General features: G+C 41.6%; 1 protein-coding gene across 1 annotated transcript in view; it reads right to left on the bottom strand.

The window, feature by feature from the left end:
* Positions 1–608: 608 nt before the first annotated feature.
* The window catches only part of KLHL3 (kelch like family member 3), a 161,481-nt gene continuing 134,727 nt past the window's right edge, over positions 609–27,362 (bottom strand). The window contains 6 exon segments of the mRNA XM_020991250.2: positions 609–5,732; positions 6,453–6,596; positions 11,600–11,740; positions 16,126–16,254; positions 21,778–21,879; positions 24,465–24,662. Coding sequence (XP_020846909.1) covers positions 5,704–5,732; positions 6,453–6,596; positions 11,600–11,740; positions 16,126–16,254; positions 21,778–21,879; positions 24,465–24,662 — 743 coding nt within the window. The 3' untranslated portion in view covers positions 609–5,703.

The following is a 27,362-nucleotide window of genomic DNA, read 5'->3' as shown; positions in this document are numbered from 1 at the left end:
GTCCTATGGTGAATCTATTTGCACAAAATTATTTTCCCTGCATTCTACTGACATCCTGGCCATTCTTCAAATTCAATTCACAGCCACCTTCTCCATGAAGCTTTCTCTAACATCCTCCCTCTTCTGAACCTTGAGCACTTTGTCACTCACTGATGGCCTTGTATCATAGTTATTTGGGTATATGGGTTGTTGCTCCTACTAAGCTCCTTGAGAACAAGGATCATGACTTACTTTTCACGTCTCCCATAGCAGCTAGTACAAGGCCTAGCTAATTGTAACTCAGTAAATGTTTGCTGAATGAATGATGCCATGAACTGAAAAGATATTTTGCCCTGTTATAAAACTTGGCTCTTTTATTTCCCTGAGGTCCCTTTCCTGTCCTCCTATAGCAACTGCTTTCAACCGTTTCCAGTCTTCTATATATCACGGAGACCCTCAGGGGAGAAAAGGGCCACAGCTTGGTGCTTCTGGTGTCAATGCCATGACAGAGGATAAATGCCCAAAAGACAAGGAGGAAAGGAGAAAAGGTAATGAGCCTGCAGTTTTCATTACTGGGATAGGGAAGAGTCATGCATGGCGCCAGTCTGTCCAAAGGAAATACTTAAGAATTGTTTTAATTGCACAGCTTTTATTCTTTATTTTATAAAGAAACATGAAATATTGGGAACTGGAACATGATTCCTGTTAAATCATAAGTTTTGGAAACTGTATCTTCAGCTGTCACTGAAATTGAGCATACTTCTGCCAGATTTTCTCTTACAAGACATTTGGTCCATCACATCCATGAATAAAAACAGATCAAGGACCTTGTGCACTCAGTATGCTGTAATCTGTATGATTAATCAGATTTTACCAAAGCCTCCTGTGGGAAATCACAGGGGCTGAGCAGCCTCGTGCACACATGCGCATACACTCACACACTCACATACACACAAACATACTTTACCATCTTAATTTTTAAAAGAAAGTATTTTACACATAATATACATATGAAAACTATACAAACTAAACAGTAAGTTTAATGGTGGTTCCTTATTGCCACTGAAAAGGAGAATAAAATTACAATTTCATCACCAACGGCAAGAAGTCAGGCCATTTACAATGCCTTACTGACTCTGCCAAAACTGCCATCTCAAGTCCCCAGATCCAGGCTTAAAAGAATCATTTTGGTGTCTCTAGCAGTAGACCTGGGGCAGTAAGATTAAACGGTGTGACTGGCCTGCTGTTGCCTGCTGTAGGGGAATCCTCTTCCATTTCCAAAGAAAAGCTGGTCCTGGAGACAGCATACCCGCTTGATTCAGTAGACATAACAACATCGCAGAATATTATGGATTAAATCTCTTAATAGTGCAAACACAGGAAAAATATTCCAACCTCATGACTTCATGGGGCAATGAGGTCAAACCTTCCTTCTACGGTCAGTAGCAAGACTTAAGAACTCCAGCTAACTGAAAACAGGTTTAGTCTACCTCTCAAATCCAATTTACAAGATACAAATGGAAAGTAGAGTCACTTCTCTGATATGATTTATGTCACCTATATGAGGGGAAAAATCAAAAAGCAAGAAAGCAAAGCTAAAACCAAGAAGACACTGCCCTATTGAAACTACAAATGTTTTTCACAGAAGGCTTAGGGACACAGTACTTTACAAATGTTAATTAACAGACAGCCCAGGAAGCAGGGCTTTAGATAAAGCAAGATCAGTCCATCTTTGCTGGGGGCAGGGAAAGTGTCCAATAACCAGATTCTTCCAAAATGGGCACTTTCTGATAGCAAAGTCCTCTACTTTTGGCTTCTGAATGCAACAACAACATTAGGAAAGTCTGCTAGAAATAACAAAGGTCACAGGAATTTGACTTTGGAAGGCAGGACCCTCTCCCAGGCTTGATCACATAAGCACTGTTGGGTTATACAGCAGGACAATGGAGTCAAATGGAAAATAGACAAGAATGGTATTTCAGGGCCCACAGAAAGCAGACTGGCTACATAAAAGTAAACAAGCAATATAAATGTTGAAATGAAAACTGAATTTTAAAGTTTAGTGTTCGTATCCAAAGCTTTCTCAGGAACATAAGAATCTACATATAGTTCATTGGTTTTTTTTTTTCCAATTAAGAAGTGTCCCCTTTAGGAAAAAGCACAACAGAACAAGGATAGGGAGGAGGGCTATCTACCAAAATTGAATCTGATATTGTTTTCTGCATTGAAAACACAGGGATAATGGCTATAGGGATAAGCAGGGTTGAGACATGAGTCACACAAGGAACATCGATTTTCAACCACAAAGCCAATAAAAAGTGATTCAAAAAGTCTTCAAAATTATCTTATAAAAATATCTACATTAAAATTTTAGCCCCAAAAGCTATAGCTTCAATTCTATAAAAAGGCAATCTTTGAAAAGGATCTGGCTCAGAAATGTACAAACATTACACAACAAATATTGAAGAAAGACACCTCAAAAAGCAATGTGGGAAGGGGGGGATATTGCAACTGGTCTGTCATGGACTTGTTAGGTGATCACATTGCATAGCAGAAAAGGAGGTCATGTTGCTTGGCTCAACACTGCAACTTCTTAGATAGAAGAGATACCACTGGTCACTAATGAGAAAGACCTTTAGAATTCAGAGCCCAATGTCCACTTCCCAATCAGCATCTGAGCCAGGTCTAAGCTGCTTACTCAGGATCTAGTGGTTTTCTTTGCAGTTTGGGTTTCAATTCCACTTCTTTGCCATCAAAAGGCTTGCAGTATCATGCTCTCCGGCAGTGCCACCCCATCCTAGAAGGGTTTTAGCCTTCACAGGCCTGTGTTAATTACCTGAGAGGCCTACTCTACTGGTGCATCAATGCTGAAATAAAAGCCTTATTCCCGATCCACATGTTTCCTACTGGGCTGATTCTCACCTGGCTGCAGTAACAAGCAGACCAGCTTCTGGGTGATGACATGCCAGTGTTCTAGACCCCACAGAAACACACATGGAGATGAAATGCACTGACCCCACAGATAAACAGGGGCAGTGCTCCCTGGCACAAGGGAATCCTAAGAAGCAGAATCAAAAGCAAAATCCAAAAAGCAGAAAACAGCAATGGTTCGCTTTAGCAAGCGGGCCTATTTATGGGTAGATGACCTAGAAATGGAATTCACCTTTTGTCTTAAGCCAGGACCTGGAATCTATAATGTAATGAAGTCCTAATGCCATCCTCCATCTCTCATGATATGAACACCCCATTAACCTATCTGTGGCAAAAGGATGGTACCCTAAGCAAGGGAGGGGAGCACCTATCACTAACAACCCCTTCCATCCCAACATCCTACGCTGAGATGTCAAGAGCACCAGTCTTATCCCCTGGAGTACCCAATCAGAAATACAAGTTGATCCCTCTTATTATATGGCCATTTGTCTCCCAAGCAGTATGGCCAGATATTTGAGGCTTTGCAGTGCAGTTGGCAGGAATTATGGGCAAAACATACATGCCCTAGGGAGGTGTTATTTCACTCCCAAGAAACATCTGCCCAGCATCAGGAGGTCTGATACTGGTAATGGGCAGGGAGCAATACATGAGCTCCTCTCTGAGGCTGTTGGCATACATAGTAAGTGCTTAATATTGACTGATTGACCTGTGGTCCCAGGCTTTTTAAAGACCTACAGACAGCACTTTCAGCAATATCTGGGTTGTTTTTTTTTTTTTAATTAACCATGGCTATACCAGATCTCTTGGGCCTATTGATCATGCCCTGAAGTGTCACTTGGCTCCAAAGTTTCTGCAGGAAAAGAAGCCAAATGCTGGCATCAGGTTGGCTTTATGTGTAGATGAAGTAGGCAGCTGCCTCTTTTGGTACGATATGAGGGATTCTGAAGCCCACACAAAAGCACTTTCCCAAATGATGCCTAAAATTCAACCATTACTGATTTATTCCTTTGGGGTTAAGCATTACCCTTTTTTAAAGTGCCAGTGCCTCAGGAAGGGTCAAACATGAAGACCCTAACACCTCTGCCTCCTTTATTTACAAAGAAGTTCAGGCAGCAACAGGAGCCTGAGTGAGGAGAGGGAAGGAGGCACAGAAATGTGGAAAGGGAAAGCAAGAGTTAAGACCAACTTGGCCGGTGTCACGATTTGCCAAGGGCTAGCCCTGACTGGCATACTGCGCCAAAGCTGCCCACCTTCTTCTGATTCCCCAGGGGAGATATCTATCCCCTTTTGTCTCTGAAGCCATGATGGACAAAGACTGGGTGCCTGTTGCTTTGGTTTCTTCCCATGTTCTTTCCAAAGAGTCATTTTAAAGAGCTGCTTTTCCTGATGGAAGAGACACGTGTACAATCCCCAGAACTGAGAACCCCCAGTAATTTCCAAAGGCTTCCAGGGAACCCAGGGTCAGAGTCCGTGTCCTGGGAGTTTTGGTGACAGACAAGCTGAGACTATGGGGAGCCCCTGTGGAATCCGGTCACTGGCACGGATTAGGGAAGCTTCCACGGCTGAGGTCCCCTGGGGTCCTGGCCTACAGCCATGTGTATACATGTGTACAGAGGCACTGTAAATCTAGTTCTGGATTTGGTCCCAGCTGGAGTCACAACCCACAGCTTGGAGACTGTCAAGGGCATCAGAACTCAACAGCAGGCTCCTCAGGGCACCCAGAAGTGAAACACACCTTCATGGATTTAGACGGTCGTGAAAACTGGCTCTGTAGCTGAGGTCACACCATTTTCTACAATCTTTTCATGGGCACCAGGAAACCGCCGAGAAGGCAAGAGGCCGATTCGTATAGTCAGGGGGGTGTGTGCGTGTGTGTGTGTGTGTGTGTGTGTGTGTGTGTGTGTGTGTTTTCTTTTCCCCCTATTTAAAATAAGTAACAAAAAACCAAGACATTGAGGCAGCATTGCTTTAGGGGTTTCCAGCATTGATTTAGGGGTTTCTTAGGCAGGGAAGACCCCCTCCTAGGGTGCCTTCGGTGCTCTGCTGAGGTGTGGCTTGTGAACACAATCATACTGACTAGCAAAGAAAGGGCATAATCCAGCTTCAAAAGCGCCACAGTTCTTCTACAGAATAAATTTACAGTAGGTAAGTAATGTACATATGCACAATCACTGGAACCCTGCCTGGTCCTCAATTCCTTCTGACTGGAGCCTCCCATTTCCCCAGTATTCCTCGGGAGACGATCGCCTGATTCTGCCTCTAAAGACAACTTCTTCAGTGTCACAGGGTCACTTCCAACTGAACCGAGGGAGTGAGGCCAGAGCAGGCATTTTCCATTCCTTGAGTTTGAGCATATTTGAAACATCAGTAGTAAAGAAATCCAGTAGACTTTCTACCCACCTACCTTGTTAAAGCATGGTGTTTTACACAGAAGAATTACAGTTTCTCCGGTGCCATTGTGGAAATATGAAAAACACAGTAGGCTCCTCTTTAGAGGCCACTTGTGGGGCAGGGGCAGGGGACAGTTCATTGCACAAAGTGGAAAGAAATGTACACAAAGTGAGGTGGAGGATGGGTTTGATGGGGGCGGTGGGACGGAGGGGAGAGGGTGTTCTCACACTGTGTCACTCCTCAGAGCCAAGCCGGAGCAGAGGCTAGACTCTCGCCATGACTTCTTGTCCCGTGGAATATGACATCATGACAAGTTGGAACAAATCCGTTCTTGCCCACAGTGTTCTGAAACCTAAGCAGCATTCCCTCCCGTCCTCCACCTCTCAGCAGGGTGAATTTTTGTCATAATGGCTTATGAATCACAGCAACACCTATTGTGGGAGTAAAAAAAACAGATAATCTTAACATTTCCTGTGTTAACGCACATAGACTCTATGAGTTATCATCTACTTCAGTGATCATGAGCCTCAAGCAAAGACCAATTTGACATTTCTTTTTCATAACCTGTGATAGTATACGAAATTTATGGTGGGAAACTCCCTTAACTTTGCAACTTATAATCTTATAGAATTGTAAGGGACACTGAATGGTTGTGACACTCAGGGTCATATAATCAATGTGTCAGAAGCAGGATTTGAACCCAGGCCTTTCCACCTCTGAGGAAGGTTCTTTATCCCACACAATACATAAGCCACACCAAACGCCAATAAGTGGAAAATAATCTTCCTTTTTTAAAGAGTTAAGTGACTTGCCCAAGGTCACACAGCTAATAAGTGCCTGAGGCCAGATTTGAACTCAGGTGCTCCTGTCTACAGGGCCACTGTGGAAAACATCTTTGGATGAGTGGACTCTGAATGCTCTCATCCCTTGAAACAATAAGCTACCTCTTCTGTCTTTTTTATTCTTTACTAAAAGACATGGCTTTTTTGAGAGAGAAGGACTGAGAAACTATTTGGAAATGAAAGTGATATAGAAACAAGAGGTAATTTTAAAATTTAAATGTGTCTTGGAAACTATAAATGCTATGCAAGTGTAAACTATTTCATCTTCTTCTTTGACAAAGATACAGGAGTGAGAGAAGCTCAGCTGACCTGCATAACTCCTCCCTGTGCTCATGTTTGTTGGCAGCAACGTCCACTTGTCGCTGACAGGGTTGTAGTACTCCACGGATGCCAGATTGCAGGAACCATCATCACCTCCCACCACGTACAGGAGTCCATTCACTGCACATACACCTGCACGTCAAACACAAGCCCCCAGGAGGCATTACAGGCAGAAGCCAATAACAGCTCACACACGCCTACATACATACTATTTTAAGGCCTGTAAATTGTTTTGCATAGAGTACCTCATGTGATCTTCACAACAACTCTGAGGCAAGTGCTATTATTACCCCCAGTACGCAGATGAGGAAACTGAGGTTCAGAGAAGGCACAGAGCTAGTGTCAGAGATGGGATTAGAACCTAGATCTTCCTAACTCCAAGTCCAGTGCTTTATCTGTTACACAATGTTGTTTCTCAAATTCCCAGTGATGGAGAAGTAAAAAAGGAAGGGGGATTTCTGTAGTCACAGAGATTTTTTTTTTAATGGTGATTTCCAGGAAACCACTAATGAGTCCCACTGCGGGTTCATAGTTGAGGCCACAGAGAGATTTTGCCTTCTAGAAAAGTCCCAAGGAATTTTAAAAGATAATTAATACTCCATCAAGTCTTGAAAAGGGCTACAAGACTGACACACTGAGCTAGAGGTTTTATTTATACAAGGTTAGGCTATGGGCATTCTAAATTTCATTCTCTATTATCTAACAGGATGAATACCTATGCTACTGTTGAGACAAAAAAAGAATCTTCAGGCAGCCTCTAGAGCAGTTTCAGCTATTATAATAGCCAAAGATTGGCTTGGTGGAATATCAACTTGGATTTAAATGCTAGTCTCTTGATAGGTTTCTTCAATTTCTTGCCTATGAGTTAAGAGAATGCCAGCTAGCATCATCAATCACTAGGCTAGAACAGTCCATTATTAAAGTGCGTTCTTGTCTACTATCACACAAACAAGCAATGTGTTTAGAAGACAGTAAAAGAGCACCAAATTCTTCTCTATTAGTTCGAATCTTCAAGTTCAAATCCCAGACCAATTACATCTAAAGATGACAAACATCAAACTATGATCACAAACCACTACCTACGTGAAATCATGGAAATGAAAAAGTTACCAAAAGACTAGAGATGAGTAAATCTGGTGTTAATTTATTAAAAATATGACTCTAGAATATATGTACTAAGTAAGCTTAACGTTGATCACAGGCAAAATTTTAGAACAGGATTATGACATAGTTTATAAGCACTTAGCAAAAGAAAACAGCCAGCATGAGGTCACTGAGAACAAATCAATTTTACAAAAACGTATTCAGTGCTCTACTATATAGAAAATGCTATGCTAGTTGAAGACATATGAGAAGACACCACCAACCCACTTCGTCATGAAGGTGGGAGGTCTACAAGTACTGAACACTGCACATGTTTTCAAACTTTTTCAATGTACTGATTGGCTGTATTGATTTTTTCCCCTCTTCTTTTTCTTTCTTTAAAAAAATACTATTTGTTGTATGGGATGACTCTCTGAGAGAGAAAGGGGGAGCGATCCTGGGAAAAACTATGATGGTATAGTAAAACAGAAGACATCAATGAAAACTTATTTTTAAAAATGCTATGCTAGTAAATGAAGATAAAGAGATAAAATAAGACATAGCTACTGTACTCAAGAAATTCACAAGCTAGGATTCATGCAAAACTAATCTAATTTCTTTTTGACAGAGTAACCAGACTGGCAGATAAGGGGAGAGCCACAATACAGGGCATAAGGATTTCAATAAGGCATCTACAAACTCTCCCACAATACCTTTATGAAGAAGTCCAGAGTTACAATAATAGAGGTAAGTGGACTTGAGCAGCTAGTTGGACAAGTATACTGAAGGAGTGTTAATTCATTGGTTAGTGTGAACAATACCAGAAGAGAACTGATGAATTAAATGAAATGGCAGTCCCCCGTGGCACACCCCAGGACTTGTGTATTGTTCTGTCCCATTCATTGGCTTTCGAAGACAAACACGGGTAATTTTCAGTTGACACAGAGTTGGAAGATATAACCAACACATTTGGAAGGTGAAAGGGATATAATGATTTGGGACCAAATGCATTTGCACAGCATTATCCACAAACAGGATCCATCTACATTCACAGGGCATTTCTCTTCTATCTGAACTTTGTCTAAGACATATTACATAACACCCCTGAGTATTCGGGGTGAGCAAACACTTCATCTTCGGAAATGCCTTGATGGACGGTGACACTCAGTGGATTGCTGAACAAAGCTACCTCCTTGGATGAATGAGCCATGGAATCTTACATGGTCTTAATAGCAGACCCTTTAATATGAGTGCAATAAATGGAACAAATCAAGGATATGTAGGACTAGAAAAGGGGGTCGCCCAGAATGAGAAATACAAGGATCAGAGATAATAAATGGACAGCCTGAGTGCTATAATTTACTTCTTTGAGGTTTTGTTTTGGTCTGAAAGCTTTGTCCAACAATACTGATTTGCAACTCATCTATCACTTATAGTCTTGGAGACCTGTCTGGGTCATTGAGAGAAGATCACACAATGTTTAGATGTCAGAGGTAGGTCCTGCATCCAGGTCTTCCTGACTCCAAATTCTATTGCCCTCTAAAGATCATACTGCCTCTCATTACACTGGCATCCATGAAATATAACAGTAATCAGAGGAAAATCTCTAGAACATCAAGTGAATCCTCCAAAGCAATGTGGAGGATGCTGAAAAAAAGGATTCCTAGGAAGTTGTGGACGAGTTACACAGGATAACAGCATAGGTGGACTGAGAGCTTATGAAGGGCAACACAGCACAGCGGACAGCCTATCGGACTTTGAGCTGAGAAGACCTAGGGTCAATTGCAGCCTCTGATGGGAAATCAGCAATTTGCCTAGAATATGGAGTATGCAAAGAGAAGTAATGTGACATGAAGTTGGAAAAGTAGCTTGGAGCTAACCTGTAGAGTCTGTGCCAGACCAAAAAATTTGCATTGAATCACAAAAGCAATGGAGAACCACTGCAGGGTTTTAAATCTAGTCAGGCTTGTGCCTTAGGAAGATTATTTTGGAAGTTGTGTGGAAGACGAATTGGAGAGGGACAGAGCACAGAAGCACAGAAACCAATTAGGAGGCTATTACAGTACGTTCAGTGGACACGTGATAAAGGCCTGGTCTAGGGCAGTGACTGTGAGTGGAGAGAAGGGAATGAGAGGCACAGCTGCCATCTTATACCCCTGACAGTGAGCCTTTCCACCTTCTTCTGCCTCACATCAAGTAAAAAAGATTATGAAGCTGCCATCTACCTCCAGAGAAAGAACTAACAGAGTCTGAATGTGAAGTGAAGCATACTTTTTTTTACTTCCTTTATTATTCTTGGGGGGTTTTTTGGGTCTGTGATTTCTTTTGCAACATGACTAATATGGAAATGTTTTGCATGATTGCACATGTATGATCTATATCAAATTGCTTGCCTTCGCAAGGAGTGGGGAGGGGAGGGAGACAGGGAGAGAATTTGAAACTCAATTTTTTTTAAAAAAAGAGTGTTAAAACTTCCTGATTACATGTAATTGAGAAAAAACAAAATTTTAAATAAAAGGATTATGAAGCAACTACAAGAAGCTCTGTCTAGCCTACCTAAGATGTCCCTCCCAACGTGGCCCATACTGTCAAAATAGTCTTACAGGCAAAAGCTATTGCCTAGGTCTAGAAGCTTAGAGGATATTTCCTAAGTCTGGGGCTGCTCAATGCACAACAGAAATCACAGACATAGTCACTGGGAATGAAGTGCTGGCTTTAGTCACTGGGGAATGGGGAGGGAGATTCCTAAGGAATCCTAGAGCTAGGATTTAAAGAAGCTCTCTCATCACCCCCCACACCCCCTTCCTGACTGTGAAGCAGCAATTGTTTTAACAAACATAGTCTCAACTCCAGACTTTGGTGGTCAGCACTGGATTTGAAGTCAAAGGAACTATGTTTAAATCCCTACTACTTCTTAAGTAATTGTTCGCACAAGAATATTCTTTTTTTTTTAACATACCCATTAAACATATTTTCACATTAGTGAAGTTGTAAGTAAAAATTAAAACCAATAGGAGGAACCATCAGAAAGATGAAACAAAACTCAACTGAAGGTAAAAATAAGTGAGAGCGGTTCGACTTCCATAGTTCTTTCTTTGGATGTGGACAGCCTTTTCCATCCCAAGGCCTCTGGAGATGTCTTAGATCCTCACAATGCTGAGAAGGGTTCAGTTTAACATTCTTAGTCATTGCACAACATGGCTGCTATTGTATACAAAGTCCTCTTGGTTCTGCTCACTCCACTCAGCATCAGACCACATAAGTCTTCCCAGGTTTTTCTGAAGTCAGCCTGTTCATCATTTCTTATAGCACAATAGTATTCCATTACATTCATATACCACAACTCGCTCAGCCATTCCCCAATGGATGGGCATCCTCTCAATTTCCAATTCTTTGCCACCACAAAAAGAGCTGCTATGAATATTTTTGTACATGTGGGTCCTTTTCCCATTTGTCTGATCTCTTTCGGATATAGCCCTAGAAGTGCTATTGCTGGATCAAAGGGTATGCACATTTTTGTAGCCCTTTGGGCATAGTTCCAAATTGTTCTCCAAAATGGTTGGATCATTTCACAACTCCATCAACAATGTATTAGCGTTCCAATTTTCGCACATCCTCTCCAACGTTTATCATTTTCCTGTTTTGTCATGTTGGCCAATGATAGGTATGATGTGGTACCTCAGAGTTGTTTTGATTTGCATTTCTCTACTCAGTAGTGATTTAGAGCATTTTTTCATATGACTATAGATGGCTTTAATTTCTTCATCTGAGAACTGCCTGTTCATATCCTTTGACCATTTATCAATTCACAAGTATATTCTTGGTACTAGAACATGGTCTTATAGAAGCTGGAATACCCGAATTCATATCCTAACTACCTGTGTAATATTGAACAAGTCATCTTCCTCCTCTATAAAATAAGAGGAGTAGATGAGGGGCTCCCTAAGGTCTCTTCTAGAGTTAATGATATCCATTAGCCTTTCTCCCTCCTTTGGAGGCAGCATTTCCTAAGGAAATAAACCCACTAACCCACAGGTGGGAATGGCAATTACCTGCATTTCGCCGACACATGTTCATATCTGCAACTTGCTTCCAAGTATTTGTGCCAGGATCATAAACCTCCACACTCTTTCTCACCAAGGGGCCATCATGTCCACCTGTGGCATACAGCTGTCCACTGAGTACTCCAACCCCTAAAAGAGAGTACATGGTCATTTGGCCCAAGGCCTTGCCAGTTTTTTCCACTTCTGAAACAGGAAGTGTCATGTCATTCATTTATCTCCATCTGATCTAAGCAGAAATAGCCAGGAATGATCATTCAAAGTATTGGACTGAAACTGAACGATTTCCTATTATTGCTATATACTGGAATATCATTATGCACACTTAGGATGGTCTGAAAAAGATAACTCCAATGTAATTTCTTCAACTTCAAGGAGCCATAATTTTCTTGGTATGGGTTTGTCACTCCATTGATAGCAGACAGTAACCCTTCTAAAGCTTGGCAGACAGTTTTGGGGAGCTATTGTGGCTAGAAAATTTTCACTCCATGGAAAACCTGCTGATGAACCTTTCTGACATTAGCTAGGCTAGTCTCTAATAATAGACAGAGAATATCCATGAAGCCCGTCCTCAAAGCCTTTCCAGCTTGGTAGGAGCCACTGACATGGCCTTCCATGGCACAGTGACAAACTAGATTGGGGCTTTAGCAGAGAAAAATGATGTAATACATAATAACACCTTGAATGCCATGAGCATAAAGAACAGCATGAGACCTGGATCAGTTTATTTCAACTAGCATTTACCGATCACATAATATGTGCTAGTCTGTGCACAGGGGACAAAAGCGAAACAGTCCCTGCCCTGAAATGGCATAGATTCTACTGGAATGTGGCTTTACCACTAATTAGTTATGAGTCACTTCATGCAGCTCTGTAAAATGAGAGCGCTGAACTTATCCTGTGACTTATGACTCCTAAAGTCCTATAATTCTATGGCCACATATAGCTTTACTACTGTCCAAACTGCACCTACCCTGAATGGCCACTAGAGGGAGAGCTAGCGCAAAAAATACTAGTGGCTTCTATCACGGTTAATGTACTTGGGTTTTACCAGGTAACACTTTCCCAGGGTGATTGAACAGTCAGAGGCAAATCCTATTGGAATGAGCATGTAAGTGCCCAAAGTCCACTGCCTTCTGAAGCCACGACACCGGGAACTGACTGCTACTGTCACTGTTGGTTTTGTTCTGTCATTACTGCTCAGACTTGTGATCTCTTGGATCTAAAATTATTTAGCATCCTGGGACTTCATAGGGATTTCCCACAGCTAGCACGCTAAGTGCCAGGGGCTTTCTATTTCCTGAACTAACACAGCACTTCCAATCATAGGAAAACAAAGTGCCTGTGACTGGGCCTCTCCTCAGTTTCTGGGAGTACTGGTCAATGAACTGGAATTTGAGGCCAGTCTCCTGATGGAGCTGTGCATTTCTGTGGAAAGGATTCTACTACATTGAATTCAGCCTCCTTTAAAAGACAAACTACACAGGAGGCAGCTAGGTGGCGCAGGGAAGAGTTCAAATCCAGCCTCAGACCAAACACTTGACACTTAGTGGCTGTGTGATATTGGACAAGTCATTTAAGCTCTGTCAATTTCAGTTCCCTCAAATGTAAAAAGAAGATAATACAGGGTTGTCACGAGGCTCAAATAATAACACACATAAAGTGCTTTGCAAACCTTAAATGGCTACACAAATGCTAATTATTTTTGGAGGAGACGACATATACATAAGTATGAAATGCAAAATGTATGCAAAACAAATTCAAAGTAAATGGGAGGTGGGGATTAGGTAGGGCACTAGAAGCTGGGAAAATTGAGAGGCTTCATGAGAGGATGATATCTAAGAAACATTTTTTTTTTTTTAGGCAGTGGGGGTTAAGTGACTTGCCCAGGGTTACACAGCTAGTAAGTGTTTTTGTGTCTGAGGCTGGATTTGAACTCAGGTTCTTCTGAATCCAGGGCCTGTGCTCTGTCCATTGCACCACCTAGCTGCCCCCTCTAAGAAACATTTTAAAGAAAACAAGTGATTCCCATTGGCAGAGGTGAGGTGCATTCCATAGATATGAGGAGCAGACAGTACAAAGATGCAGAGATGTAAGACAGAGTGTCATATGTGAGGAACAGCGAGAAGGCCTGTGGACTATAGAATACAGGAAGGGAACGATTATAACAAGAATGGAAAAGCAGGTTAGAGTCAGGGGGTAAAGGGCTTTCAAGGCCAAACAGAAGCTTACATTTTACCCTTGAGGCAACAGAGAGCCACTGGAGTTTGAGGAGCAGTGTGACATAGGCCTCTGCCTATACTGCCATTTTGGTGGTAATAAGGAGGACAGAAGGTGGAAGGGAGTGACTTAAAGAAGGGAGACCTGTTACAAGAGTCCAGCGGAGCAGTAAAATGAGGAAACTGAGGTTCTAAGAGATTAAGTGAATTGCATAATATTACCCAAATAAGTAGCAGAGCCAGAATTTGAAGCCATGTCCTCCAACAAGGGTCAAACCTGAATTTCTGTGCTGAAAATTTCAAATGAGCTTTCACACAGCTGACATTTCTATAGTATTTTAAGGTTTGTAAAGCATTTTCTTACAATACCTATTTCAAATTGGCGGTATAAATGTTGATGTTTAGTTTTCACCATAGTCACCTGTATGGATTCTTTCCCTGGACAACCCGATGAAAAGATTTACTCAAGGATTTGCCCCTTTGGAGCCTCGTAGAGTTCAACAGAACTCCTCCAAGTGACTCATTTACTAAGATACAAACTGAGGTAGTGGGAGAATCAGGCTCAGAATACAGAGGGCTGTCCAGCCAGGCATTGGGTTACTTCCCACAGAGACCAGGCTTTCTTCCAAAGTCCCTCCTGCAATAGACACAGGCTCCTCTCCATATCAAAGAAACCTCTCTGCTCCGCTAAGTTGTAACTGGACAACCAAATTCTTCAGACTTTCTCCAACACCTCAGAGTTACAACAGAGGTTATTCAGGTAACAAAATAAGTTGTTTGGGGTTTTCTTAAAGGAATTATCCCAAAGGCCTTTCCTTTTAATGGATGACAGGGGTTATTCCCACAAAGGGCCCACCTTCAAATCTCAAGAGGAATGCTAACTCTCTAAAAATAACATTCAGAGCACAAGGCCTTTTAATAACTTCTACTGGATTCATACAGGGCACCCCCCCCCTTTTCTGTCCAGATTTGTGATTTCATTGGGATGGGAAATTTGTTCCATCGAGGCAGATTAGTAACTAGTCTACAAGTAACAATCTCGAAGGGTTGCCTGCATGCCTTGAAGCCAGATCTTCCTGACTCTTGAAACACAGACTGTCTATGTGACCATGTTTCACAGAACCCAGAGTTTGCTCACGATCAGACTCCTGGGAAGAGTCTATCGAGCCCAGGCCACTAACCAGGACAGCCTTGTACATCCCTAAGAGTTTCAGTAACGAAGAGTCTGATTTCTCCCCTGTGAGTGGGAGGGCAGGAGGTGCCTTCTCCCACTCCTTTCCCACAGACTGACTCTGTGGCCAGCAGCCAATGGAAGCTGCCAGCTCAAGTATTCTTCTATCATCCTCTGAAAGACAGGTAGAAAACTAGTACAGTGCGGGCCAGTGTACCACACTCCCTGGAGATTCCTCGAAACACAAACATAACTCCTCTGCTTCCCATGACAAGCAATGGAGTGCAGTCCCATGAACAGCAGGTCCATTCACAAAGGGAGGCAGGCATACGCATTTACCTCTCAACAGCCTGACCTTCAACTTGACCTTTAATCATGCCAAATATTTGCCAGTGTTCAGTTCCTTCTTCTATAAAATATGTTAAATACAGAAGATCTGTAGTTTTATCCATACAAGTATTCTCTCCACTGGCACAGATTGCCACCCTTCCATGCCTTACTGTACAAGTTTCAGGAGTTGCTGTGGCCAAAAAAATTCATCTAGTTGCCAACCATCTCGCAGTCAGACTCCCTAAACTTAGCTCTCACCCTCAAATGAGAAGTGTATGGCCCGTTGCTGGGACAGTGCTCAAAGCATCCTTGTGGAGAAGGAGGTCAGAGAGATATCTACAAAACAGGGAGAGTAGACCGACCATGTCTACCTCACAGGGCTGTTGTGAGGATAAAATGCAGTAAGAGCATGCTTTCAACATTGTCACGTGTTGTTCAAGCATAAGGTTGTTATTATTGTTCTTGTTAATAGGGCTATGAAAGTTTAGCCTGGCTCGACCTCTTGGTGAATGAGTTCAACTCTCTGCTCTCCTTCACTCTCAATTCCTTTGTCCCCTTGTTCTACTGACACTCATGACTTGTCAAACCTTAACACAGCATGACTCTCACAACCTATCTCCTTTCCACATGCCGCTGAATGGATCCCATGGGGAGGGTGAGCTTGTAAGGTCTTGGTGTCCTGATGGCAATGCTGCCATCACCTTGGAAGAAGAAAAATTGGCAGAATAATCTGGTTGCCTTCAGTAATAGTTTAATTCTCAAAGACCTTGACATCAATGGTCTCACCCAACAGATACCTGCACCACTGCGGCGTGTGCTCATGTCTGCCACATATGTCCACTCATTGGTGGCTGGGTTGTATTGTTCCACAGTACTGAGGCACTGGCGGGAAGCCCCATCATAACCTCCAACAGCATATAACTTTCCTGGGGGGGAAAGAAAACATGGATGACAATAGCACCACAGAAGTAAATTCAATTCAACAAGCATTATTAAGCACCTACAATGTATAAGGCATTGTGCTTTCAGTAAGAAAACAATAACAGAATGAAAAAACAGTCCCTGCCTTCAGGGAATTTCATTCTATCAGAAGTCACTGAAGAAGGAAGAAAAGATTTTCCTACTGAAACCTCTGCCAAATATATTCCACTCACAACCAAGTCTTAATTTCCATCCTGCCATGCTATCTTTCTTTTAAATCACAGCTTAAGGTTCTCTTCCTTTAGGAAGCCCATCTGGGTTGATGCAATAATTTTTTCCAACCTGTCAGTGCAATCCCTGACCTACCTTTCCCCCTCAAAACACTTTTACTCTATTGTAGTTTGAAGTCTCTGTCAATTCCCCCTTAGCGTGCCTTGCCAAAACCTGCATACTGGGGATCGGGAGATATTCCCATTTCTGGGAGACAAGCCCACTATCTTGGCTCTTACTCGTTCAGTTAAATCAATGTACCTGTTCCAACAAATACATTCACCTGAATGAACAAAGCTGAGAGCTGAGCAGGGACAAATGGACTGACTGATCCAGATCTCAAATCTTTAGCAACTAAAACATACAAACTGCCTCACATCTCTCATCTACTGCCGGGACCATCTCAGATGGCAGTTCCAATAAATCTGTCAACTTATTCTCTGAAGTAAATAACTCTTTATTTGCCTTGGGCCCCCATGTATGCTCTAGGAGAAGAGAATAAGTACTTATATAGTATCACTATGTGCCAGGTACCATGCTAAGTGCTTTATAAATATTATTTTATTTGACTCTTGCAACAAACCTAAAATGTAGGTGCTGTTATTATCCCCATTTTACAGTTGAGGAAACTGAGGCAAGCAGAAGTTAAATGACTTGCCCAGGTTCATACAGCTAGTAACTTTCTCAGATCTTCCTGACTCCAAGCCAAGGACTCTATCCACTGCACCACTTAGCTGATCTCTGTACCTCATACACTTCCTTAAAGATGGATTATTTCTTTGGTGTTGATGTCCCTTCCACTAGTAAAGCTCTTGACTCCTTCGTGCCATAGCAGATCATATATGTGAGTTGCTGTGGTTGAAAAAATATCAATCCCTCAATGTCTTTCATGTCCTGAGGCTTTCTGGAGATGAGAGAAATGGATACACTACCATCTCTGGGTGGTTCAAATCTAAGTAAGCTTCAAAATCGACAGTGATTCAGTGATAAAGAGCACCAGATGAAGAGCCACAGGGCCTATTTTTAAAACCCCAGGTCTGCTCCTTACTACCCATGTGACTTTGGGCAAGTCACTTCATCTTGCAAGGTGCCTCGTTTCCTCATCTGCAGAATGACGGTCCTGGATCAGATGACCTCTATGCTCCTTTCTAACTCTAAATGTATGAGAGAGAGAGAGAGAGAAAACCTTCCCAGCCTGTCTTCTTACTTATGTGCCAGGTTTAAAGACACTATTTTCTTCCACATGCAGGAGATACATAGAGAGGTCTCCCTCAAACGGAATGTTTTAAATTACTAACATTAAAGCATCTCCTTGAACTTCACAGACCCCATCCCGACATCAGCTGAAAACATCTCCATGCTGTGACTGCAAAACTCTACTTGTGTCTGCTTAACCATAGTTTGCTATTTTTAACCCCTGGTCTATTGTTGGATATTCTTGGCTAAGGAACAACAGGGTAGGAGGAGGGTGGTAAATAGAATCTGGTTACCAAAAGAACACTTACATTGAGCGAAGAGAGGACAAGGAATACCATATTCCACTTGTTCCAAGATAATGAGTCTAAGAAATGACTGACCTCATTAGCAAAAACGTTTTCCTGGCACTGACCATTTCATTGCCAGCTGTGCCAGTTTCATTAAATCACTAATAAGAGAAATGCATATTTAAAGGAACTCTGAGGTTTCACTACTTTCTATCCAACAAACTGGCACAGATGATAAAAAAAAAGACAGAAACTATAAATGTTGAACAACCATGAGAAAACAGGCACATTAATACACTATTAATGGTGGTGTGAATTGTTTCAACCATTCTGGAAAACATAAGGCTTACAGAATATTAGATCTGGAGATGAAAGAAACCTCAGGGACCATGTTGTCTACCTTCCTCAGTTTCCTTAAGTGATTTGTCTAAGGTCACTTATGTAGCAAGTTGCTGAGATGGATCTACGCCACAAAAATGACTAAATCATTTGTTACTTTTGATTCAGTGATCCCACTACTAAGCACATACTCTAAGGAGGTCAAAGACAGAAAAAAATCCCATATATACCAAACTATTTATGACAGCACTTTCTGTGGTATCAAAAAATTAGAAATAAAATGGGTATCCATCAATTGGGGTATATGAACCTAAGATGATTGCAATGTTAAGAATCAATGTGAGGAATTCAGTTACCCAGGAAGAAGTGCGTAAACTGGTAGGCAGCAATGTAAGTAGAAAAGACATAATACTTATATGACCACATTAATGTAAAGAAAAAGAACACTAAAAGATATTAGAACTTGGATCAATGCGACAGCCAATCTTGACTCGATTGAGAGGAGTGATAATTAAATGTATCTCCCTCCTGTCAACAGAAAGCAGAACCCAGGTGAAGAGTGAGCCTCCTGATACCACACATGACCACTGTGTTGGTCTCAGTTCATAAGACCACAGAGTAGGAAGAGTCCTAATGAGCTATTTAGTGCAACCACCTCGTTTCTAGATGAAGAAAGTGAAGTCCAATTCATAAGTCATACTGCTCCCGACACCACTCCCTTCCAGGAAATGCTTCCTCTACGACTACGGAATAAGGTCTAGACTTTTCAGTGTCCCACTACTCTAAGATCCAGCCAAACTAGTCATCGTTCCCCAAACACTTCTCCATATTTTTCTGACTTTCTTCGGGCATATTTGCTCCATATGGAATGACTTCTTCCTGCTCCCCACTCTTCTTGGGGAGAGAGAATGTGTTCCATCAACTCTATCTCCTACAGACTTAGCATAGTACTCTGCACAGAGCAGGCATTTAATAAATATTTGTTGAATGCTGTATGAATATAAATGAATGAATGAACCTCCTTCTAAAACTTCTATCCATCATCTAAGGCCCAACTGAAATATGATAATAATAATAATAATAATAGCAATAATAGTTCACATTGTTATGGCACTTTAAGGCTTACAAAAACACTATCACAAAATAATTATATGATGTAATTAAAGTATTATCTATTATTTATTTTATAGATACAAAAAGTAAGGCCCAGGAAGGCTCAGTGATTTATCCAAGGTGACACAGCTAAGAATTATTAGGGTAGGATATGAACTCATGTTTTCAAGTCCTATGCAATTTCTTTCTTCCTTTCTTTTTGGAGGAAATCAGAGATAAGTGATTTGCCCGGGGCCACACAGCCATCTGAGGAAGCATTTGAACTCAGGTATTCCTGACTCCAGGGCCAGTGCTCTATCCACTGCACCACCTAGCGCCTGAAGTCCTATGCATTTTCTGCTTCTTCCTCTATGGAAACTTCTCTAATCTTCAAGGAAGTGTGTTGTCTCCTTCCTCTAATACTGTACGGCTTTTGCCTCTCTTTTTGGTTTTGCTTCTCTTGTGATATTCTACCTTTAGGAATGCATCTTATTCACTCTCCGTCCCAACACTTGATTTTAATAAGGACAGGGACTATCATACTCATCTCTCTCAGAGTCAGTAAGATTTGGAAGGTTATCCTCAAAGGGGGTCATCATGCAGGCTCTGGCCGAACAGTTTAGCATGTGATAGTGGAGTCAGAAATAGCTTGATTCAAATACTGATTCTGACACACACCTCCTCTGACCACAGACAAATAACTCAGTCTTTCTGAGCCTGTTTCCTCATCTGTACAATAGGAATGCACAATAGCACAAACCTTACATGGTTGTTGTGAGCGTCCAAAGAGAAGACAAACATGTGAAGCACTCTGAAAACTTTATAACGTTCCACAAATGCCAGTTATTGTTATTATTTTTCTTACCTAATGGGGCAGCCCCATCCCATTACTGGACAGCTCTGACTGTTAAGAAGGGATGTCTACTCTTTACTGAGCTAACCCCTGGTGTTCCTATAACTTTGGTCCCAGTTCTGCCTTCTGGAGTCACATCAATAAATTCACACCAATTATCATTTACTTGTGGGCACTAATGGTTTTAATGACACCAGAACATAACGGCTGAAATAAATAACTAAAGCATAAGTGGCAACCTAGTTCCTTAATTTATTAGCTATTCTGGACATGAGGCAGTTGTGGATTTAGTCCACAAGAGGTATACAGAAGCTTAAAGACCAAATAAATATGTGACTAGAGTTGAGCTTAACAAGAGATATGCTATGAAACCATGCCTTGGATGCAGTAATGATATAAATACAGTGTATTAGCGATGTCACTTATATTAATAGATAGTATATCTACTTATATATGGTTATAGTCACTTGAGAGAAAGCTTGTTTCTTAAAGAAATAGAGATTCTAGGGCATAGCACTCTGGAATGATGATTAAAATATTGATTCAGGCCAATTTACCATATGACCTGAAGCAAGTCACATGGCCTCTTTGGAGTCAGCTTTAACCACCTGTACCAGAAGAGAAGATATTCCTACCAGGAGGGACCCTAGAAGTGAATGGGATGACCATAAATTTAGATCTGGAAAAAATAGAAAGGTTCATTTAGTCCAACTTTATAATTTGACATATGGAGAAAGTGAATCCTGGAGATGTGTCTTGATCAAGACCACACAAAATGTAAACAGACTGAGGATATGAATGGATCAAAACTTTAATATTATCAATATTCAAAGTATTATTTGTGTGGGTGTGTGTGAGAGAGAGACAGAAATCTGGACCTGTGTTAACACAGGTGAGGGAACTCCCTCTGCCAGAACAGGTGAGCAGCTGTTCTGCATTGTTGGGACTTGTCTGAGGCACCAAGAGGTTAAGGTCACAGTTAGTGTGTTTCAAGTGTGCACTTGAACCCAGAGTCTTCCTGACTTGAAGACTGGCTCTTTATTCACTACCGTATTCTGCCTCTACTACTGTTTATTTTTTAAAAAATATAAACAAAGTTAACCAAATGATGATACCTGACCAATGAACTAAAATTGCAGTTTGCCTTCATCCTCTTCCTTTCACCAGGAAACCATACCATGCTATGTTGAACTTACTCTATGTGCCTTGCCTTATGTCTCAAATCAAATCTTAAATCCACTCAGTCTGTACAGGTGAGATATTAATATAACCTCAAAACCAGTAGCTTAGATAGAGGAGAAATAAACAGACTACCCCAAAACCAAATCACGAGCTCACTCGAGGCACTCACACGGTCAAAAGCAAAGAGATCTGCTCCCTGAGAGCCCATAGAAGAGAGAGGAAAGGTCCATGTTGGAAGGCCTCAGAATCCTTGCGCCAGCCGCAGAAACCAATCACTCCTCCCTCCCAGCCCAGCCATCCTTACTTACCTTCCACAACACCCACTCCCACACTGCTTCTCCTTGTGTTCATAGGTGCCACGAAGAACCACTCATTCGTTTTGTAGCTATAGGCTTCCACTGATGCAAGACCTGGAAACCAATAAATAGAAAAGACTTCTCTGTCACCTCATATTGACTCTGATACACCAGCCTTTATAAGCAGTGTGTCTCTATGTGTAGGAGTATAAGAGAAATAATGTGTGTGTGTGTGTGTGTGTAACTGACACACTCTGCATGCCTAAGATGTGTATATAGTTTTATTTGTATGGGTAAAAAAGAACCGCTTGTGAATGAGAGAGAATATGGTCCTACATGGGACAGAGTTTCTGTGCGAGTATATGTGATATGTATGAGAGAGAGGATATGTATATGAGAGATTATGTCTTACAACCCCTAAACCGGGGGTGGAGAAACTGCTGCCTGAATCAGATTCAGTCAAAGAGCTGCACTTGAAGACCTAGAGGACCACATGTGGCCTTGAGGCCTCAGGTTCCCCACTCCTGCCCTAAACCTTTTCCTTACACTCATCATGACCTCTACTCTCTCCATACTTTCCCAGGTGATGACTTCTGCACTGGATACAGTCTCTTCTGTTCTTAATTTCAACCTCGTGGTGAACCAGTTCAACTCTACAGTGTCTTTTAGTCTCAATTCTCTTGCCCCCTTTGTTACAGAGATATTCATGACTTGCCAAAACTCAGCCTTGAATTACTATCATCAGCCCCCTCTCTCTACATGCTTCTGAGTGGAGCTGGAAGAAGTCATAAAATCATGTGGACTAGGTCCATTACAAACTGATGTTCTCTCAGCTCAAATGGGCCCTCACTGCAGCAAGGCAATCCTATATCTCCCTAACTAACTGACTTCCTATCTCCCTCACTACAGCAGCTATTCCAAACCTTATCCTTCTCCCCTAAAGCCCCCCACTATACTCTCTACCCCCACCTTGACCTGCTTCTTCTCCCTTTTTCATCATCTTAAAACCCCTTGACATTATTCCCTATTCTCTTTTCCTTTCCCCCAGTCTATAATAATGAAATGGTCCTTCTCTTTGCCAAGGCCAGTCCATCTACATGCATCCTTAATCCCATCATCTTCTCCAGCAGATTCTCTGCACTATCATCCCTATTCTCTCTCTAATCATCAGTCTCTCTATCTATCCATCCTTCCTTCCAAGCTGCCTCCAAACATACTCATGCTTCCCCCATCCTTAAAAAACTTCTACAGCTTCCATTAACTATCATCGTACATCTCTCCTTCTCTTCTTGGCTAAATTCCTTAAGAAAGCTATCTATGCTCAGTTCCTCCTTCCCTATCATTTCTAAACTTCTGCCACATGATTTCTGATCCCATCATTCAACCAAAACTACTCCCTCCAAAGTTACCAGTGAGTTCTTCATTGACAACTCTAATGGCTTTTTCTCCATCCTGATACTTTCCTGAATTCTCTGTAGTGTCTGATACTGTTGATTATCTCCTAGATACTCTCTCCTCATTGGGTTGACACTGTTCTCTCCTGGTTCTACTCCTATCTGTACAACTGCTCCTTTTAGTCTCATCTGCATGTTCTTTATAGCTAGTTCATGTCCACAAACTATGGATGTTCCTCAAGGTTCTGTCCTGTTCCCTTTTCTCTTCTTCCGCTCTATTATCTTGCTTGGTGATCTCATCAAGTCCTATGTTTTCAATTGTCATCTCTATTCAGATGATTCCCAAATCTGTATTTTTAGGCATAGTCTCTGCATTACCAGCTGGAGTTTGTACTTCTGGAATTATTATTTACCCCCACCCCCACCCCAAACCCTCTTCCTAACATCCCTATTACTTTTGTGAGCACCATCCTCTCCATCACTTACATTTGCAACTTTGGTGTCATCCCTGACTCCTCGATCTCACTCGTTCCACATACCTCATCAATTACCAAATCTTTCCATTTGTACCTCCAAATCATCTTTCCTATACGTCCTTTTCTCTCTACTCATACAGCCACCACTCTACCTCAGGCCCTCATCACCTTGCAACAGGACAACTGCAAGAGCATCTGAATGGGTCTCCATGCCTCAAGTCTCTTTCCGTTCTAATCCAAAATGGATTTTCTGCTGCCAAAATGATTTTCCTAAAGCATAGATCTGACCACGTCACCACCTCCCCAGTAAGCTCCACTGGCTCCCATCACCTATCTCTAGCATGTAGCACTGTGTCTGCCACATAGTAAGTGATCAATAAATAACTACTGATTAACTGATTCATAACCCAGCCCTGTCCTCTCTTGCAGTCTTCTTACTCCCTTTCACTCACTCCTCAAAGACAAAGGCTTTTTTGTTCCTTTTTAGCATGGTGTTTGACACATAATAATCACTTAATAAAATGCATGTTGACTGACTGATTGAGCAAGAGAGAATTTATGTGTCTATGGGGACAAATTATGTCTGTGGTGAAAAAAAGAGAATATGTGTATGTAAGCACGTGTGTAAGACAGAGACTAGAAGATGAAGAGATACAGAAAGAATGGGGCAGAGAGAGAGTAAGCGCATGGGTGGATAAGTGGTTACACTAATGGGCAGTTGACAAGAACTTTGCCAGGGGAGGAGGATATGGATCTCATTACTGTGCTTAGGTAAACTCACAGATGTCTCCTAAACCAAAAGGGGAAGAGAAGAGTTCTAACAGCCCACCTGTACTCCCATCAAACCCCCCCACTGCATAGAGGAGGTCATTGAGCACAGCTGCGCCTAGTGTGCTCCGGCGCTCCTGCATGCTGGCAATGGACGTCCACTGGTCCTTCACACCATCATACACGTCAACAGTCCGGACACGAAGGGAGCCATTAAAGCCCCCCACAGCGTAAACACTTCCAGCCATGAACACCACCCCTGAGGACCAGGAAAATCAAAGGGTTCAAGTTAGCTCACGTAATAGCAAAGAGAACTAGTCAATTCTCAAATGTACAGTACAAATAACATTAATAAAGCACAGAGAGGCAACTGGCACCATGTCCAAAAATGGAGAGCTCGCCTTGGTATTAGGAAGAGCTAGGTTCAGGTTCATATTCTAGCTATGTGACCATGGACAAATCATTGAACCTTAGTGCCCCAGGCAACTCTGACACTTTGAACTTACAGATGGACTGACTATGTACATAAGTCTCTCCATATTGGGAGCTCCCTACAATGATGAAATCCTAGTTGGGGACCAAAGCAAAAGGAAAGCAGTGCTTGGTTTTGGGACAGATAGATATAAAGCTCAGATAAGACATCATGGCCACCCTCAAGGAGCTTATAGTGTAGTATGGGAGTAAGATAATAATACAGGTGGCTATAACACACAATATTTCATAAGCACATTAGAGAATTATGCAACAGAGTGTTATGGAAGGTCTGATTTTCCCAGAAAATCAGGGAAGGCTTCAGTGGAGCAAGTGATATTTAAGTTAAGCATTACAAGATGAATAGGATTTCAATAGGCAAAGAGGAGGACATTCCATGTAGAGTAAATAGTCCAGGCAAGGCATAGAAGCATAAGAAAAAGGGGTGAAAACTCTTCCCCCCCCCTCTTCCTACCTTCCTTTTTACTGTTGTGGGCACCACCATCCTCCCAGTCACCCAGGCTTGAAATCCAGGTGTCATCCTCAACTCTTCACTTTCATCTCCTATAGCCAATCAGTAGTCAAGTGCTGTCATTTCTACCTGAATATCATCTTTCATTTATGCTCCCTTGTCTCCTGCAAACATGCTGGTACAGACCCTCATCATCGCAAACTTGGACTACTGCAATAGTCAGCTGGTTGGTCTCCCTACCTCAAATCTGTCCCCACTCCAGTCCACTCATCCTAAAACACAGATCTGGCCGTATCACTCCCCTTTTCAAAAAAATCCAATGACTTCCCTATCATCCCCAGGATCAAATAAAATCTTCTGTTTGACTTTTCAAACTCTTCACAACATGCCCCCTTTCTACCTTTCCAGTCTCTTATACTTTATTACCCTCCACATACTCAGCAATCCAGTGACAGTGGCCTCCATGCTAATTAGAGAACAAGACACTCCATCTCCCAAGTCTGGGTGTTTTCATAGGATATCCCCTATGCCTAGAAGGCTCTCCCTTTTCAATTTCACCTCCTAACTTCCTTGGTTTACTTCAACTCCCAGTTAAATTCCCACCTTTTGCAAGAAGTGTTTTCAGTCTTCCTTAATCTAATGCCTTCCTTCTGAGATTACTCATAATTTATCATGTATCCACCTTATATGCACATAGTTCTTTGCATGTTATCTCACTTGTGAGACCATGAGCTCCCTGAGGATAGGGACTGTTTTTTCATCTCTTTGTATCCCTAGTACTTAGCACAGTGTCTGGCAAATAATAAAAGCTCAATAAATGTCTGTTGATGGTTTGATTGATTGAAAAAGGAAGAAGAGGAAATATGACACTAGCAAGGATAGTCCAAAACATCACATAATCTCCAATCACATCTATTGTTTATATGGCGGTGGGGTTTTTCTTTAAGAATTACCTTTTTAAACTATCTATAATCATACGAAAAAATGCTCTAAATCACTATTGATTAGAGACATGTAAATTTAAAAACTCTGAAGTACCACATCACACTTATCAGATTGGCTAACATTACAAAACAAGTAAATGATAAATGTTGAAGATGTGGGAAAATTGGAACACTAACGCATTGTTGGTGAGGTTGTGAACTGATCCAACCATTCTGAAGAGCAATCTGGAACTATGCCCAAAGGGCTATAAAACTGTGCATACCCTCTGATCCATCAACTGCATTGCTAGATTTGTATCTCAAAGAGATCATAAAAAAGAAGAAAGGACCCATGTGGACAAAAATATTTATAGCAGATCTTTTTGTGGTGGCCAAGAATTGGAAATTGAGGGGATGCCCATTGATTGAGGAATGGCTGAACAAGTTATGGTATACGAATGTAACGGAATACTATTGTTCCATAAGAAATGATGAATAAGGAGATTTCAGAAAAACCTGGAAAGACTTACATGAATCATGATGCCGAGTGAAGTGAACAGAACCAGAAGAACATTGTACATGGTAACAGCAACATTTTGCAAAGACCAATTTAGATAGACTTAGCTCTTTCAGCAATGCAGGCATCTAAGACAATCTCAAAAGACTCATGGTGGACAATGCTAAAAACATCCCGAGAAAGAACTATGGATTCACTAAAGTTGTCCTTTGATGTCTCATTATGATGTAGAGGTGAACCCTGGATTCAGAATTGAATACAGATCGAAGCATATTATTTTCTATTTTTGTTGTTGTTTTTGTTGTTTTTTTCTTTCTCATGGTTTTTCCTTTTTGTGCTTATTCTTCTTTCACAACATGACTAATGTGGAAATACGTTTAATATGATTATACGTATACAGCCTATACCAGATTTCATGTCATCTTGGGAGGGGAGAGGAAAGAGGGGGAAAAAATTTAGAACTTAAAATCTTATAAAAGTGAATGCTGAAAATTAAAAATAAATACATTTAATAAAGAAGAGTTACCTTTTTAGTTCTGTTTTATGAAGGTGAACACTAAAATGGATATCAAATTT

This window comes from Phascolarctos cinereus, unplaced genomic scaffold (genome assembly GCF_003287225.1).
Source record: "Phascolarctos cinereus isolate Bilbo 61053 unplaced genomic scaffold, phaCin_HiC Scaffold_2;HRSCAF=192, whole genome shotgun sequence".
Classification (NCBI taxonomy): domain Eukaryota; kingdom Metazoa; phylum Chordata; class Mammalia; order Diprotodontia; family Phascolarctidae; genus Phascolarctos; species Phascolarctos cinereus.
The sequence above is the reverse complement of the archived record's forward strand: the minus strand, read 5'-3'. Positions and strand labels throughout refer to the sequence as shown.